The 18,654-nt window shown below is 41.6% G+C and overlaps 1 protein-coding gene across 3 annotated transcripts in view; it reads right to left on the bottom strand.

Annotated features, from left to right (window-relative positions):
- LOC142579953 (uncharacterized) overlaps positions 1–18,654 on the bottom strand; it is a 233,143-nt gene that overhangs the window by 193,828 nt on the left and 20,661 nt on the right. For all 3 annotated transcript variants that reach the window (XM_075690640.1, XM_075690649.1, XM_075690656.1), the window contains exons 4-5: positions 15,039–15,188; positions 13,306–13,363 (exon numbers count right to left, since the gene is read on the bottom strand). In XM_075690640.1, coding sequence (XP_075546755.1) covers positions 13,306–13,363; positions 15,039–15,188 — 208 coding nt within the window. The remainder of the gene's footprint in view (positions 1–13,305; positions 13,364–15,038; positions 15,189–18,654) is intronic.

The raw sequence follows: 18,654 nt of genomic DNA, 5'->3' as shown, positions 1-18,654 counted from the left end.
ACTGCTGGTATCCCTACTGAATCAAATGCCCTTTTATAATCTATGAAAGCCACACAGAGAGGTTGATTGTACTCCTCATATTTCTCGATTACTTGATTGATGACATGGATGTGATCCACTGTAGAATATCCCTTCCTGAAGCCAGCAAGTTCTCTTGGTTGCTTGAAGAGAATGTTCTGCTGATTCTACTGAAAATTATCTTGAATATTTTATACAATACTAAAATCAAGCTAGTGGGCCTATAATTCTTGAATTCTTAACATCTCCCTTCTTATGGATTAGTATAATGTTGGCATTCTTTCAACTCCCTGGTACACTTGGAGTGGTGAGGCATTGCGTATAAACGGCCGCAAGCTTTTCAAGCATGATATCTCCTTTATCTTTGATTAAATCGACTGTTATTTAATCTTCTCCTGCCGCTTTACCCCGAGACCCGTCTTGCAAGGCCATCTAACTTCATCACTAGTTATATAAGGAGCTGCTCTGGGTACTTTTCAGGTCAGTTTAGAAGTCTTCTGCTGCTTTTACTTATCATAGAAATTGCTGATGACATTACCCTGCTTACCTTTCAGTGCACACATCTTGCCTTGTCTTATGCCAAGTTTTCATCTCACTGATTTCATGCTGCGGCCATTTTTTACTGCTTTCTCAATCTCTGCCACGTTATAATTTCGAATATCCCTTACTTTTTTCTTGTCGATCAGTTTTGACAGTTCATTGAACTCTATTTGATCTCTTGAGTTGGACACATTCATGCTATGTTGTTTCTTTATTATGTCCTTTATTACTTCAGAGAGCTTACCTACTAGTTGCCTTGGTGCCTTACCTCCCACTTCAATTGTTGCTACTGAAATCAGCCTAGTTACCATTACATTCATTATCTCTGTCACCTTCATCTTTCTATTTTAAGGCTGCATATTTGTTTGCGAGCACCAGCCTGAATTCATCTGCTTTTATCCTTACTGTGTCTAGGTTGGCCTGTTTCTTCTCGACTAATTTTACTCTTTCTCTCTTCAAAATGAGAGAAATCCTAGATCTCACTAACATATGGTACTAATCATCAGCAGCTCCAATTACCCCTGTCCTGCGCCAACCGATCCCAACTAGCACTGCGAATTTCTTAATTTCATCACCCCACCTAGTCTTCTGCCATCCTCGACTGTGCTTCCCTCCTCTTGGCACCCAATCTGTAACCTTAATGGTCCACCGGTTATCTAACCTATGCATGACATGACCTGCCCAGCTCCATTTCTTTCTCTTAATGTCAATTAGAATATCCGCTATGCAAGTTTACTTTCTGATCCAAACTTCTCTCTTCCTGTCTCTTAACATTACGCCTAACATTCTTCATTCCATGGCTATTTGTGTAGTCCTTAACTTGTTTTCGAGCTTCTTTGTCAGTCTCCAAGTTTCTGCCCTATATGTTAGCACCGCTAGAATGCACTGATTGTGCACCTTTCTTTTCAATGATATTGGTAAGCTTCCAGTCAGAATCTGACAATGTCTGCTGTATGCGATCCAACCCATTTTTATCCTTTTATGAATTTCCTTCTCATGATCAGGGTTCCGTGATTAATCTACCTAGGTAAACGTACGCCTTCAGACTCTGGAGGCTGACTGGCGATCCTGAATGCTTGTTCCCTTGCTTGGCTATTAATCATTAAATTTGTCTTCTGTATATTAATCTTTGACCCTGTTGTTACATGCTCTCTGTTAAAGTCCTCAATCTTTTGTTGTAACTCGTTCCCAGTGTTACTGAACAGGACAATGTCATCTGCAAACCGAAGGTTGCCGAGATAGTCACCGTTGATCCTTACTCCTAAGCCTTCCTAGTTTTATAGCTTGAATACTTCTTCCAAGCACGCAGTGAATAGCATTGGAGAGATTGTCTCTCCTTGTCTGACCCCTTTCTTCACAGGTATGTTCCTACTTTTCTTAGAGAATTAAGGCAGCTGTGGAATCTGTAGATATTTTCGGGGATATTTACATAGGCATCCTGTACTCCTTGATTACGTAATGCCTCTATGACTGCTGGTATCTCTACTGAATCAAATGCCTTTTCACAATCTATGAAAGGCATATAGAGAGGCTGATTGTACTCTGCAGATTACTTGATTACCTGATTGATGACATGGCTGTGATCCATTGTAGAGTATTCCTTCCTGAAACCTGCCTGTTCCCTTGGTTGACTGAAGTCCAGTGTTGCCTTATCCTATTGGAGATTATTTTGGGGAATACCTTATATAATACTGAAAGTAAGCTAATGGGCCTATAATTTTTCAATTCTTTACCGTCTCCCTTTTTGTGGATTACTATAATGTTAGCATTCTTCCAGTTCTATTTCTATCTCTCTTGAGTTAGACACTTTCATTGTTTGATGTTTCTTTATTAGGTCCTTTGTTACTTGGGAGAGCTTACCTACTGGTTGCCTAGGTGCCTTACCTCTCACTTCAATTGCTGCTTCTGAAGCCAGCCTAGTGACGGTTTCATTCATTGCCTCTATGTCATCTTCATCTCTCTGTTCTAAGGCTGGATATTTGTTTGCAATTGCCAGCCTGAATTTGTCTGCTTTTACCCATACTGCCTCTAGGTTGGCCTGTTTCTTCTTGACCAAGTTTACTCTTTCTCTCTTCAAATTGAGGTGAATCCTAGCGAATCCTAGCGAATCCTCACTTACCTATGATCACTGCACCCCCCCCCTCCCGCCCTTTACCCTACCTAACACTACTACATCCTGTACTATGCTGGGATCGGCAGAAAGTATGAAATCAATTTCATATCTTGTTTCACCATTAGGGCTTTACCAGGTCCACTTTTTGTTCCAACGCTTCATGAAGAAGGTGTTCATTACTTGCAGCTTATTCCTTTCTGCAAATTCTACCAACATCTCTCCTCGAGTGTTCCTACAATCCACGTCGTAGTTGCCAATTGCTTGTTCACCAGCCTGCTTTTTCCCCCCTTTTGCTTTGAAGTCGCCCATGACTACAGTATACTGAGTTTACACTTTTTGCATCGCTAATTCAACATCTTCATAAAACTGTTCCATTTTTTTTGTCGTCGTGACTAGAGGATGGAGCGTAGGTCTATACCTCCTATTCAGCTTGATTACGACTACTCCTACCCTCTCAGTAATGCTGTAGAATTCGTCAATGTTGCCCGCTATGTTCTTATTTATTAGTAATCCTACTCCGAACTGCTTCTTATCTGGCAGTCCTCTATAGCAGAGGACGTGGCCATTTGCTGATGGGTGTACCTCCGTGCATACGTGACTCGTGAATTCTCGATAAGTGCTGAAAGCTTTTTTTTTTCCTCTCTTGTTCCTTTATTTTTTCCACACTCATTTTAAGCAACATTCAAATTCGCCAAAAATATATTGTGTACCTAGCCGCATTCATGGCCGCATGCATACAGGAGATTCCGAAACCACGATGTTAGAACCATTGAGAAATACTATGATGTGCCACTTGCCGTGATATCGTAAAACCCATACATTTCAGATTATTGAAGCATGTTTTCAGGCACGTAGGATCCTCTGGGCTGGAATTCTCCGACATAATGCGGCCTTACAGCCTGCAGGGTTATCTGACTGAGCTAGCTTGGGTGCTCGGTTGCCATAATCAGAGGTTCGAATCCTCGTGTGTTTTATTTTTCTTTCTTTCTTTTTTATCTGAAGGTGGGAAGCTCGAATTCACCTCCTCCAGTACACTACATCTCCAGGCTTGGAGTGGTGCCTGACACCGGCAAAAACGCCGAGAGCAAGTGGGGCTATCCTAATCCAGGTACAACCAAATTAGGAAGACTCACTAAGCTTCAACAAGACACTCCCTCACTAGAACAGGAATTGGCCTCCCTGGTGCAGTATTCGGCCACTCCCTCCCAAATGACTCATTCGATTAACCTATGGCCCTCTGTCCCCGGCAGCTGTGGAGCACCTGACCAAGGTGGCGGTCAGGCCTGTGACGCAGCAGAGGGTGCTAAGAATCTCTGGACCTGGACAGGCCACCAATGGAAACTGACCCTTGCAACGTTTAACACCCAAACTCTATCGAGTGAAGCTAGCCTAGCAGGCCTCCTTGAGAAACTATCAGGCCTTATTCGGGATATTATTGGCCTTGGTGAGATTAGAAGTGGTGAGGCTGACAAATGGTACTAGTATGTCCCTTTTTCTCGAATTGTTTCATTAGCCTATGGTTTCATTTTTCAGAGTACTATCAGGTATGTCAAACCTTCAATGAAATTAAGTAGACTGTAATATACCTATATACTAGGGGTGTGCGAATAGTGAGAAATACATTTCAAATCAAATATTGAATCGAATCAAGAAAAAAAAAAGCCAAATATTGAATCGACTATCGAATATAGGAAAATTTTTCACGAGCAAAATTGAATGCCTACGAACTTTGGGCAAGAAAATATGATGCTGCACATGCTCAGACGTCTCCTACCAGTACATAAAATGTAGCAAGCTATCAGCAGCTTGGGCACATAGAAATCGAGATATACAGTACAGTCTACTCTATTTAAAGGGAACACTAAATTATTATGCCAGTACTCATTACAGCTCAGTTTTAGTATAAGAATCTCTGCAAAATATTTTTTTTATATAACTTCTGTTGAATAAAATCAAGTGCTTTTCTTCCTCTGAAACTAATGAATTAGTGACAAGTCTGTTGAACTTGTGGCGTGCAAAATCAGTGATGACGATGAGCCACAATAAACAGGATTATATTTTTACTGAGCAGAAGGCCCTAGCTGAGGGCGATTCCTCGGCGGATAAATCTCTCGGTCACCTCGCGCCGGCCGCTGGTGATCTGAGCCACGCGCCTGCTTCGCTTCCTAGGCAATGACCTGTCCTTAGCCAGCCGCCGCTCCCATCTTCCTCGACCAATGAGGTTCTTAGTTTAATAGCAGACCTGTGTTTTGCAGCAATATTACTTATTGCACAGAAAGTTTTGCTATCTAGTTTTTATCGAAGATACAGTAGGGTGATCCTAACTCAGCTGGTGGAATCTGCACGACAGAGGACCATGCAGCATGTGACTCAATCACCGCTTTGTGCATAACCGGCACCAACGGTGAAGAGCAGGAGCTGTCTGCACCGTTTTATTGTCAGGTTCAGTGAGATTTGCCACCTGTCAAGCATTATGAAATCTGCAGGGCCACTGTATGCTTGACAGTCCTTTTGTGGCGAAAATGAAGTGAAGCACACGCTTGGGTGGCATTGAGCACGAGGGGCTCCATGGTGGACATGGCATGTGGTGTCACATGCAGGTTTGAATGAATGTTTGATGTTTAATGACGCAAGGGCCAGGTATGGCAAAAGAGCGCCATGCTAGTGGTAATGAGTTCACAGTGGACTGATGAGTTCTGTGAAGTTGATGCGACGTGGCTGTTAGGGGGCCTAAAATAGTTGATGTAAATTGCATAATATCTACGCATAATAAGATTATGGCAATGACTAATGATGCGTACTATGAGCATTAAATTGCATTGCAAAATAATTATGCAATATACAAAATATTTCAGATGCTAAAATTGGCTAGAGCACTACTGCCCCACCAGAGCCTTTGAAACACAAGGGCCTAGAGCATGTGCTATACAAAACAACTATCATAGTGGAATCCTCTGAAAAGAGGATGCGCTATGAATTTAACGGGCTTATAACATGTAGCACAACATCACTCAAGACAGCGAGGACTGCTTTGGTCCTAAAAAGCGGTACTTCACCAAAAAACATAGCCGGATGAAGAGGGAGACAATAGCAGTATGCAAAAGGAAGATGTTTCTTCCTTTCTCTTTCAGCCTCCCGACACTCCAGGAAGACGTGGATGATGGTCAGCCTATCACCACATCTACCACAGTTTGGAGGCTCGTTACCAGTCAAGAGAAAGTTATGAGTGCCAAATGTGTGTCCTATTCTGAGTCCAGTGAATAGGACATCTGTTCTTTGTGTTTTTGTAGTTGGGGGCCAGAAACCTAACTTCGGCTTAATCACGTCATGTTTATTACTCGTTTCAGCATCTCACAAGTGTTGCCAGTGGATTTTCAGTTTGTTTCGTAGGAAAGGCTTCATGTTTGTGGCAGGGATAGCAGCTGAACTAATACCCTGCGATGCTATTGATTTGGCGATTTTGTCGGCAGGCACATTACCCTCTATTCCTCTATGGCCAGGAACCCAGCATATTACTACATGCCTATCTGATAAATAAATGTTGCATAAGAGTGAGTAAAGTTCAATAAAAACAGGATTTCTATGCTTTTGTAAGGACATTAACGCTTTTACAAGGCTTAACAAGTCTGTGAATACGATTGCTTTGTCAAGTTTTAATTTCTTTATATGTTTTACCACAGACAGTACTACATAGTCTTCTGCAGTGAAGATACTTGTTAGGGGGTTCAATAGGTCATATTTGGAAAAAGAGGGACCAATATCAGGGTAAGACATGCCAGCATGTGATTTTGACGCGTCTGTGTAGAATTCAGAGAAGGAGTATTTCGATATAAGTTCACGAAAATGCATAGCGATTTCGAGCTCAGGAGCATGCTTTGTGACCTCTACAAAGGATACATCACATTCTATCACCTGCAACTCCCAGGGTGGTAATAGCTTAGCTGGAGGCATTAGGCAATGTTCGAGAATAGGGACATCCATTTCATCGCTAAGTTCTCTTACACGCAGTGAGAAAGGTAGTCTCATAGAGGGTCTATTACGAAAAAGTGTTGTACATGTCAAGTCGTTAACGGTTGTGGAACACATATGTTCCTGATTAGAGTGCATTTTGAGAAAATAGGTGAAGCTGATGTACTACCTATATTCTCTGAAAATGGAGTGACCCCTCATCTGACTCTACGTATAGGCTTTTGACAGGGCTTGTTCTAAATGCGCCAGTGGCCAGACGGACGCCTAGATGGTGGACGGGATCTAGAATTTTTAGCACGCTCGGTGCAGCAGAGTGATATACCACGGCACCGTAGTCCAATCGTGATCGAATTAAGCTCCTGTAAAGATTCAATAAACACTTTCCGTCGCTACCCTGTGTTGTGCGGAATAGTATTTTAAGTAAGTTCATTGTTTTTAGCCATCTTGCTTTAAGATATTTTATGTGTGGAATGAAAGTAAGCCTGGAGTCAAGTATAACACCTAGAAATTTGTGCTCTTTGCTGACAGGTATTTGTTGGCCATATATTTCGACAGTGGGATCTGCAGCAAGCCCTTTCTTCCTGGTGAAAAGAACACAAGAACTTTTTTTGGTTGTCATCTGCCCACTTAGAAACTTTGTTCAAGCAGTGTTGTACTTGTCTCTCAAAGACTGTTAGGTTGCAGGATTTGACACCCACTTGTATGTTGTCGATGTAGACGGAATCAAAAATAGATGGTGGTAATGATGTACGAAGCGTATTCATTTTAACGACAAAGAGCGTGCAACTCAGTATGCCTCCCTGGGGTACCCCCATGTCCCGTATGAATGCACGCGGCAGTGCATTACCTATATTCCCCCGGAATGTATGATTGTGTAGATAGCTTTCTATAATGTTTAACATAGTGCCGCGGATGCTCAGCATCGACAGGTCGCGCAGGATTCCGTAACACCAAGTTGTATCGTACGCCTTTTCCATGTCAAGAAACACAGATAAGAAGGATTGCTTATTCACGAAGGCGTCCCAAATGTTTGCTTCGGTGCACACTAGATGGTCGGTTGTAGATCGTCCTACTCTAAAACCACAGTGATATGGATCAAGAATTTCATTCGATTCAAGAAAGTGTAAAAGTCGACGGTTTATCATTTTTTCAAAAAGTTTGCATATACAACTTGTAAGGGCAATTGGGCGGTAACTTGTTACTAATGTGGGGTCTTTGCCTTGTTTCAGAACCTGAACGACAAGGGCTTCTTTCCATGCGGTAGGGAGGTACTCCGCAGCCCATATAGCGTTAAAAAGTGCGAGCAGAGTTACTTGAGTATCATTGGGGAGATGTTTAATCATGTCGTATGTGATCCTGTCAGGTCCAGGTGCAGAGCTCTGACATGGAGTCAGGGAGGCTCTCAACTTGGCAATGTTAAAAGGCAGATTATAGGGTTTGTTCTGTCTGCATTAACGGTCGATAGCCTTGCGTTCTGCTATTTGTTTCTATTTCAGGAATTCCTTAGAATAATGATCAGAATGCGCCGAAAGTGTTCGTTAAGAGCGTCAGCTCGGTCTTCCAAGAGGTTTGTTTCATTGTTCACTAAGGGCAACGGATGAATTTCTTGTCCCTTTAGCCTTTTCAGCCCGTCCTATACTTTAGCTTCTTGAGTATACGAATTTATACCTGAGAGAAAAGAGAAACCTCTGCCAGCTTGCCCTCTTTGCCTGTCGCGTCCTTCTTTCCTGCAATTTAACCTGTTCAAATTCTATTAGATTTTCGACTGTAGGACATTCACATAGTTTGCCCCAAGCTTTATTTTGTCTCTTCCGTGCCTCTCTACAATCATCATTCCACCAGGGGACCCATCTTTTGAATGAAGTGCCTCTTGTTTGAGGAATGAACTTTTCAGCGGCGTCAATGATAAAAGCAGTAAAGTATGAAACAGCATGATCTATACTAAAATTATCTATAAAATCTTGTGATAAGTGGGTGGATTTCCTAAAATGTTCCCAGTCAGCTGAGGCCAGTTTCAAGCGAGGGAAGCGCGGAGGGAAGTCATGTTGGTTTACGAAGTTCAGCGTTACTGGGAAGTGATCACTTCCGAATGAATTTTTAATTACACACCATTATAAATCTGGGAAGGTAGAAGCAGAGCCGAGGGACAGGTCTATTGATGAGTATGAATCATGATGTGGATTATAATACGTTGGTTCTTTCTTATTAAAGAGGCACGCACCAGAGGTTAAAAGGAAATTTTCAATGAGTCGACCTCTTGCGTTGCATCGTGAGTCTCCCCACATCGTGTTATGAGGGGTTAAAATCTCCCACGAGTATGTAAGGCTTGGGAAGCTGATCGATGAGATTATAAAAGACTGTTTTTTCAAGATGACGGTTTGGGGTATATAAATGATACTACAGTGACCAACTTATTAAAAAGAATGGCACAAACTGACACTGCCTCAAGGGGGGGGCATCTGAAGGGCTATGTGTCGGCAAGCTACAGACTTGTCGGCTACTATTGCTACACCGCCGGAGGCATTAGCCTCATCACTGTCTTTTCGGAAGATGGTGCAGTTTCTAAGAAAATTTGTGTTTGTGAATTGAGATGTGTCTCTTGAACACACAGCAGCTTGGGATTGTGTTTGTGTAGTAGTTCTATAATGTCGTCGAGGTTATCAATGAGTCCTCTAACATTCCATTGTAGTGTTTGTGTCTCCATTATGATAAAAGTGTTTTATGCTGTGCGTTTAAGAGATGAAGATTAGCTCACGGGCCTTTTCCCGGTGCCGTGACGCGAGCTTTGTCTTTTTTGGAACAATCGCAAGAATCTAGCCGCTTCTTATGTGCTCGTGGCGCCGTCTGGCTGGTGGTTGTGTCCATCGCCTCTTGCGAGGCACTGGATGTGCGCTCTTGTGAGCGCTGTGTTTGACATGAAGGCCTCGTCTCAGTAGACGAGACCTTTGAGACCATCAGCCCAGAGGTCGATGGTCCCTTCTGCTGGGGCGACAAAGCAGCACTGGCTGCAGCCGCTGGGAGGGCGGATGGCATCACTACCGCCTCACTGTGTGCGGGTTGGACAGCCGCCCGGGGCCATTCTGGCGCTGCCCCCTGACCCGCCACATCGGCAAAGCTGTTCTTGGCCAGGTATGAAACCCATCTGCATGCCTCCTTGAACGATATAGTCTCTTTTACTTTGATTGCTGCAATTTCTTTTTCTTTGTTCCACGATGAACAGGACCGCGAGTATGCAGCGTGCTCCCCATCACAGTTCACACAGTGGAGAGAGTTTTGACATGATTCAGAGAGGTGTTCGTTAGCACTGCATTTCGCACAAGTCTGACGGCCTCGGCAGTTCTGTGACCTGTGGCCAAATCACTTGCGCTTAAAGCATCGTAGAGAATTTGTGATGTACGGTCTGTCTCAGATTTTCACATACCTTATCTCGATAGTGTTGGGTAGGTTGCTTGAGCTAAATGTAAGTATTAAAGTCCTAGGTATCAATTTCTTTTCCGTCACGCCTCATTTTAATTCTTTTGACATTGATCACGTTCTGATCGTTCCAACCCTCTAGAAGTTCGGCTTCAGATAATTCTACCAGATCAGCATCCGAGACAGCGCCACGGGTAGTATTCATGGTACGGTGTGGGGTCACTGTTACTTGAACACCCCCAAGAGATACAAGTTTGGGCAGTTTTTCATGTTGTTTCTGATCGCAGAGCTCTAGAAGATGATCGCCACTTGCCATTTTTGACGCTTTGTATCCGGGACTGAAAACTTCGATCAGAGATTTCGAGACTATGAAGGGCGAGATCATTCTCAGTGTCTTTTCAGGTTTATCAGAGTGGATTATGTGAAAGTGGGGAAAGTTCTGTGTACAATTGCCAAAAAACTTAGACATCTTCGGTGCGCCCTCGTTTCTGAGGGCAATCAGGAAGTGGAGGGAAAGAAGTTTCCATGAAAACATAAAAATTCAGCAACAGCGCCGACCACCCACCACAGAGCCCAACGAGGGGATGCAGCAGAGCTTGCATACAAGTCTGCACGATGCCAGTCGTACGCTGTCACTATAACCAAATATGGTGTACCCAAGGTAGGATAGCCACACAGGGTTAACCCTTGCTGCCAAGGAGAAAGGAAGCAAATGGAAAAGAAAAGACAGGAAAGGCCAGAAAGTGGGAGAGAGAGACGAAGATTTGAGGAGAGAGAGAGAGACGGGAAAAGGCGACTGCTGGTTTTCTCCAGGTGAGTCAGTCTGGAGGTGCCGTCTGTATGAAGCAGAGGCCAAACAGGTGTGTTGCCTCTGCCGGGGGGCCTTTAAGGTCCAAGCACCCAGCGTCGGCTCAACCCCCAGGATCCCTCTTTTCCCAGACACAGCTAAGTTGCGCACGGCTACACGTGGGAGGGTCCAACCCTCATGTGCTCAGGTACGTGGTCACATGCAGGTTTCTACACCAAACATATCGAACTTCCGAAAAATTGAATAATAGATATTTTATTCATGAATCGAATTATTCGAGCATTCACTACTCCATTTAATGATATTCAAGCATTTGCACACCCATACTATATACCATGATAAAATTTTACATGCTCTCTTCAAGAAGAAAGTGACTCTGGAATTTGGAAAAGGTACTGCTACAGGAGCAGGACACTAAGGTGCATACGGCTGTCACCTGTTAGTACTGACCTTTTGCAGTACAGAATTGGTGCGACTAAAGAAATGGGAAGATCATCCCATTATAGTAACTAGACACAGCTGTATACACAGGGCATAACAGAAAATATGCACATATCTTTTGCTTGTTAGCAAGCATGTAGAGCATCCACCCCATTTTTCATGCTCTGCCTAATAAGATAATTTGGAGGATTGACAGTGATTAAAATATTGATTTTGCAGCCTGAGTGTCATTTTAAAAGTTTCCCATAATGTTTAAAAACATATGATCCGTTTGTTCACAGCCCACTAATATTTTGTGCAGTTGTCTCCTAAAAAACATTGACAGGTTCTCATGCAACATGAGTAACTCTAATGTGTTAATATTGGTGCCTTCCAATCATTCGACAAGCAGAAAATCATAGAATGACGGAGTTTTTAGCTTCAATGAATGTACACTGCCCTCTGTACGGAACTCCTCCTCCTATCTATGACTTTTCCATTGAGCTACTGCAACTTCATGTTCACATAATCAGCTGGAGCATTTTGGCATCCTATCACTCAAAGATTATCCATTTACACTATTTTATTAGGATCACCTCATACAGAGCAGTGTGGCAAAGAGTATTGTGAAATCTGCACCCCCCGCACATCCGTGCAAGCACCACCACTCCTCCTGTCACGTGCCCTTGTATGTCATGCCATACCTACAGCGTTTTCTTCCACCCTCTGTCACTCTCGCCCTAACAGTCACTCCACTGAGGACATACCTTTGTAGACTACGAAAGGCAGCTTTGATCAGTATAATATAATAAAAATTAAATTACGGGGTTTTACGTGCCAAAACCACAATCCAATTACAAGGCACTCCATAATGGAGGACTCCGGAAATTTGGACCACCTGGGGTTAGTATAATGTTGCAATAAAACCCTTGCAAAAAAGGACACACATCGTGCACTGGAATCAGGATTGGCCCAGCCAAGCATTTTATTACACAGCCTCTGGGATCAGCCCTTGTTACAAACCACATTAAAACCTCCTAAGAACACCACCACTCCTCAAAGTTCTCAGGATAGCCCACATGTGTTAGCTGGAGCACTTTGAAGAAATTGCCACCTTTGGCAAAATGAATGAAGCTCAAGACACTGAGCTATTAATGCTTTCACAATCGTACTTGTGCTGTTTGTGCAGCGCAAGTACAGTCACCGTCATGTCTGAACACACCTCAAGTGCCTTTTTGCCTCATCTGTGAAGGCTGCTGTGTTGGAGTGTCTTAAATGTGCTAGCTTAATGCATCTGCCTTCCAAAGCATTTGATGTTTGCTCCTTACAGCCTATGTTTGCCAAGTTAAACTGCTGAGATGTGTCTTCATTGTTTGAAAAAGCTTATTTTGGGGTTTTAGGTGTCAAAACTCTACAATCTGATTATGAGGCACCATGTAGTTGGGACTCTGGAATAATTTTATCCACGTGGGTTTTATTTTTAGTGTGCACCCAATGCACAGTACACAAGCATTTTAGAATTCCACCCCCATTGGAATGCGGCTGTTTCATTGTTCCAAGTATGATGGTGGCTGTACAGTACACAAATTGAATGTGGGGCATTATGCAATTACGTACAAAGTGATTATTTAGTGACAACATGCAGTAACAAATACACCATTGTCCAACTTGAAGAGAACTTGTAGAGATGCACCAGCCAATTATGTTTGCTCCTTTTCTTGATACCACAGCAGAGGCGAATTTCTTTCAATATTGGCGCCTCTCGGGAACTATGTTTTGATGCACAGAAGCACATAAAACAGGTGTATGTATTGTGGGCAGAGCTCCTACGGAATTCTTAGGTTATCACCAAGTGCAGTGGCAGTGCTTACAGATAACTCAAGGTATGTGGGAAAGCATTATTTTAGAGCTTTTCCATAGCCACCTTTTTCAGACTCATCTGCAGACACGACATCAAATCTATTTATTCAGTTTCATCAAAAGCCAACCTAATTTTTGTGCCCACTGATAGCAAAATACTCACCATTTATAGCAGTGCTTCCTGGGCTTTGAGAAATTTGCTTGCATTTCCTTGGGCTGACCTATCAAAAGGCATTGCATGTAGGAACATTAAAAAAAAAAGCCCTATTGGTTGCAATAACCAAGCCTTTGCTTACCATACATATGAACTGACTGGAAAAGTTCAGTTTAGCATCCCAAAACAACAAAAGTGCTATGAGAGACAGCCTAGTGGATGGGTACTGATTAGCTTTACCATCTAGGATTCTTTAAAGTGCACCCAAAGCTTGGTAGACAAGTGTTCTTGCATTAAAGCCCCACTGGAATGTGACTATACCAGCCAGGAATCAAACCTATAAACTCATCCTCAGAAGCAGAACACCATACCCACTGAAACACCCTGTACAGTTGTCTCAATATAGGATGGCATTAAGATTATGAAACCAGAAACTGCACTATGCAGCTTTTGGTTTCATAACTTTTTAAGCAGCAAGTACGATGAAAGCGCTGGAGACTAGGCACCTTGCTTTTTTACAGCTTCTGCTCCAAAATTTATTTTTGCTGCACAGAAGTGGAAAGAAACTGCAATACTGTAAAACCTTGAAATAATAAAGATGAAGGGGAGAGCCAAAATTACTTCATTTGTAATTACCATTACTTAATTATAGATGTCTACCATTATATTCAACATTGCCAGCCAGGGGTGGAGTAGGCATAGGCATAGCTTCCTACAAAAATTACCAGACGGAACTCTGCTGCTAATGTCTACAGGAGCTGCAAGTACGACAGTTCAGCAGCAAGAGAATGATGGTCAATACATAGGTTTGCCTAAACCTTGGCAATCTGGCTTCAAATGGCTTAGTGACTTAGTAAATTTATCCTCTTCAACAAAATACTGCATTACAAGAGCAACATTTCATAATGCCTATGCACGAGCACAAAAACTTATTGCCTTCATGCATTTAGAAAAATGTAATTGCTTGGAAACTTAGAAAAATAAAGCACAATAAACAATGTGAAAAAAGTGCCAAAGCTACACGCAGGAAAATTATACAAGTCAATGTGCTACCCATCATTTCCATGGTAGTTGAACAATATCACCAAAGTTCCGTCTAGAAATTTTTGTAGGAAACTAAGAACACCGGTACAACCACATATGCTGATGACAGTGCAACAGCCAATCTAGACCATGAAAGAAGTAAAAAAAAGTACACTTGTCTCAATTTATTCTTCCAGCATAAACAATAAACAACCAAGATGGTTGCAGCATGTCATGATCATGCTAGCAGAGCACTGCAATCCTCTGTTTACGATGCTCCTCATTAGATGCAAACAGGTGCTTCTAAACAACAAAATCGATTAATGTTAAGTAGAGAGCATTGTACTAAATCAGAGGCTTGGAGCTCTCTGCCAGCATGCTCACGAAACCCCAATAAGATTAAACAGAAGTTGCGGCAGTCCAAAATGAGTGTATAAAGTTGCTGCTGAAAGTGGCCAGAGCCCCTTTGGCTGGGGAGCAAAAAACTCCATCGGGCCAGAACAAGCAGCAGCTGTTCAGGCCAGTTGCCTTGAAGAACTTCCAAAATTCATAAATTAATTTCTGTTGCTTCAACAACCACTATTTCAAAAATTTTGTCTGCCAACCAAGCACAGCCATATGTTTAGTGTCCCTCGACTGAACACTTAATCTGCCCTGCTCTACCTACGTTTTCATGTACAGGTAAGCAAAGCAGACCAGCAATCAGCAATGTACCATACCAAGGATGAAGCAGAAGTAGCAGCAGTCCTTGATGAGTGTACAAAATTGGTAATGGATATGGCCTCCCCAGAGCTTGGCCGGGATGTAAAGTTGAACTCAATTGGCCCGGAAGAAGAAGCAGCTGAAAGTTTCTGGCCAGTCCTGTTTAGCTGCAAAGCAGAATGAAGCCAAATGTTTTGTCCTTCAGATTTTACTGCCACTCCCAAACAGACATTTCAGCTTTTGGAACACCAATGGTATCATTGCAAAATAAGGCTACAAAAAAAGTAAAAAAGAACTCTAGTACTGCTTCACGACAAAAAAAGAAAGAAGAAAAGGAAGATTTTAAATACGAACACTTACAAACATAAATTATCACAAAGCTTGAAGGTCTGATTCTATTATCAGCCTAGCCCAACAAAGTCATTTTAACGAACCAATCAGTTTCCTAAATAAAACTCAGTTTTTCATGAAAATGACATGTCATCAGAAGCCAGTGTGCCATTAAAATAAGGACACCATTTGATAAAGCATTAAAAAAAATAACTGCTTATTAACAGTCATCTACATTTTAATCTACATGAATGACATATGTGTTGATATTTCATCTCCTGTACGTTTATTTGCAGATGATTGTGTGTTATATAGAGTTATTCATAATGAAAATGATTGTCTTGCCTTGCAAGAGGATCTGAACAAGGTTACGGATTAGAGCAAAAGCTGGGGCATGCGTATAAATTTGCAGAAAACTGTTCACCTGTCTTTTACAAGAAAACATACTCCTCATCAATTTAAATACAAAATAGGCACTCAACAGCTGTCATCTGTATCCGAGTTCAAATATCTTGGTGTTTTTTTTACCTCCAATCTGTCATTGCACCATCATATTGAATACGTTTCAGCCAAGGCGTGTAGGGTACTAGGTTTCTTGCGACGAAATGCAAAACATTTTCCTTCGGAAACTAAGCAACTCCTGTATATTACGATTGTTAGATCTGTCCTCGATTATGCTTGTACTGTATCGGACCCTTGCCTAAAGGTTGATATAAAAAAGTTAGAAAGAGTTCAAAATTTAGCGGCTCGTTTTGTGTTCCGTAATTACTCTAGGCATTTCAGCATATCACGTGCGAAAGAGAATCTTGGCTGGGAACTATTAGAGGAACGAAGAAAATCACTCAGGTTAAAGTTCTTTCATAACATATTTCATTCTAGAACTGGTATTGAACACGATAAGTACATATTTAAGCCAGATTATGTATCTCTGCGTCTAGATCATGTGAATAAGGTAAGAGAAATAAAATGCAAAACCGAAATGCTAAGAATGTCCTTTTTCCCCAGGACGATTTCGAACTGGAACAGGTTACCGAAGGACTCTGTGACAATTCTGTCTAATGATGCATTTTTTTCTTCCTTGTTATAACATGTTCTTTTGATGAATGAAGTTGCGCTCTCAGGATCAATACTGTCTAACGTATCTGTCTAATGTATTTTTCATTTTCTTCATTAATATAACATATTCTGTTAATGACTGAAGTGTTTCTCAGGATGCATATGTTGTGCCGTAAATTATGTTGCATTTATTATTAAATGACTTGTACTGTTTGTTGTATATACTATTTGAACCTCCCTACCCCCCCCCCCCCCCCACTGTAATGCCACACTGGCGCTGTGGGTTCTGTAATAAATAAGCATAATGTAAAAGGACGAAAGCATCAATATATTGAATTACTCAGTAGTTCCTGTTACCAGTTACTTACCATTGCCACACAACATAGACAAATCCCAAATGCTGAACATTATATATATATATATATATATATATATATATATATATATATATATATATATAAAGAACTTGAGTGGTGCTACAAGGTAAACAGAACAAGTATTTAATTTCAACAGTTTCAATCGGTGGACCGATCATCAGGGTTTACAAAAAACCCTGATGAAGATCGGTCCACCGATCGAAACTGTTGAAATTAAATACTTGTTCTGTTTACCTTGTAGCACCATTCAAGTTCTTCACGTTTGAAAGGTAGCCTGAAGAATTCCTCTTTGCCTACTGTGTGTATATATATATATATATATATATATATATATATTCTCAGTGACAGTAATTGAAATGTCAGCTACAAGTAATTGAGAACTAAATGAAGCAGGTTGTTCTTACTGGGACAATAAGGAGTGACACTAAAACAATTCAGACTGGCAAAATATACTTTTACTGGCCTATTTCCATTCATTCAGTTGAAAAGGTTGATTATTACTGGCGAAAACAAAGGCCAAACTACTGTGTCTTAGTTTTACACCGAAACCTCAGCACCAGTGTGACATCGTGGATTTGGAGGCATTTTCTCGATCTGCACCATTTTGGCACAGGAAAAGTTCTTGAAAATTGCTTGGTTGAGTCAATGATTCCTTTAGAATGCAATGTAGTGCTTGTTCACTTAAACAATTAACTAGACTCGAGCAGACACGGTCAAAATCCTTGACATTACAGCAAGCCGACATGAGTATTTCAGAGCAGTAGCACAACCCATAATTTTCTTTTTTTGCATCTTTTCTGGCTCACAAACATTCTCTTGTGGTAAGAACGGCCATTTTGCTATTACAGAAGCACAATCTACTAATACAGCATAATTTGATATTCCTCTCCAGTGCCCCTTTAAACCAATACAAAAAAAGTATCCATGAAGCTCACAAAAGGGCGGAGGCTCACGGGCTTCCCGTCCCAACGTGGGTGTGGCCTGCGACCCCTGCCGGCCACTAAACCAAGAGTGGGTGGGGAGGGGTTCCTCAGGACACAATAAAGTTATTTCCTCCTCCAAGCACATGGCATATCAAATGATCAATGTTTGCATTTCTGTTATGATTACTGCAGTAAGCAAAACATCACAGCCTCCAAGGAGTAAATGTCAGCATGTAGAGCTTTATTTCAGGCTATGCAAGTACAACTTTGCAAGGTAAAACTTGTGTATGCAAGCAGTCACTATCAGATAAAAGTTCAATATCCCATTCATTTAACTTGGAAGTGTGAAACTGCAAAGACAGCTTCACATGAAGTCTTGGTATAAGAAAACTATTATTACAGGCATTGATGCGTAAGGGACAAAACAAGGCCAGCATTTAAGCCTCTAGCTCTACATTTCTAGCAAAGCTTTCTGCCCAAAAGTTGCTTCTTTTGCAAAGTGAAGGACTGCAAGGCACAAGCTAGCATACCTCAATATATTACGAAAAGGAAGACAGAGCTGCAGAGGCTCAGACAGTTTTCACAGCAGACGACAAGGTTACTGCATCAGAGAATACAGAAATGCAAGAGGATAATGTGAACATTGCAAGCAATATAATGTTGCACTAATGTTTGATTCCAAAAGGAAGCATAAGACATATGATCATATTTCAGTTCATATTTATCAGTTCATTCAGATCAATTTTCAGTTCATGTGATCATACTCCAAGTTCACACTTATTTTACTTATTAAAACTGGCAACACCTGAAGTAGCTGCAACAAAAGCTGAGATGTACAGTTACATATGGGTGGAGCCTTAAACGTTAATATGGGACGTACCTACAGCAATGTCACTGAGACTCAAATGACATAAAGCAAGAAAGCAAGAGGTTAAAAAGTACCACAT

This window comes from Dermacentor variabilis, chromosome 1, assembly GCF_050947875.1.
Source record: "Dermacentor variabilis isolate Ectoservices chromosome 1, ASM5094787v1, whole genome shotgun sequence".
NCBI classification, from domain to species: domain Eukaryota; kingdom Metazoa; phylum Arthropoda; class Arachnida; order Ixodida; family Ixodidae; genus Dermacentor; species Dermacentor variabilis.
This window is presented reverse-complemented; position numbering and strand designations above follow the sequence as displayed.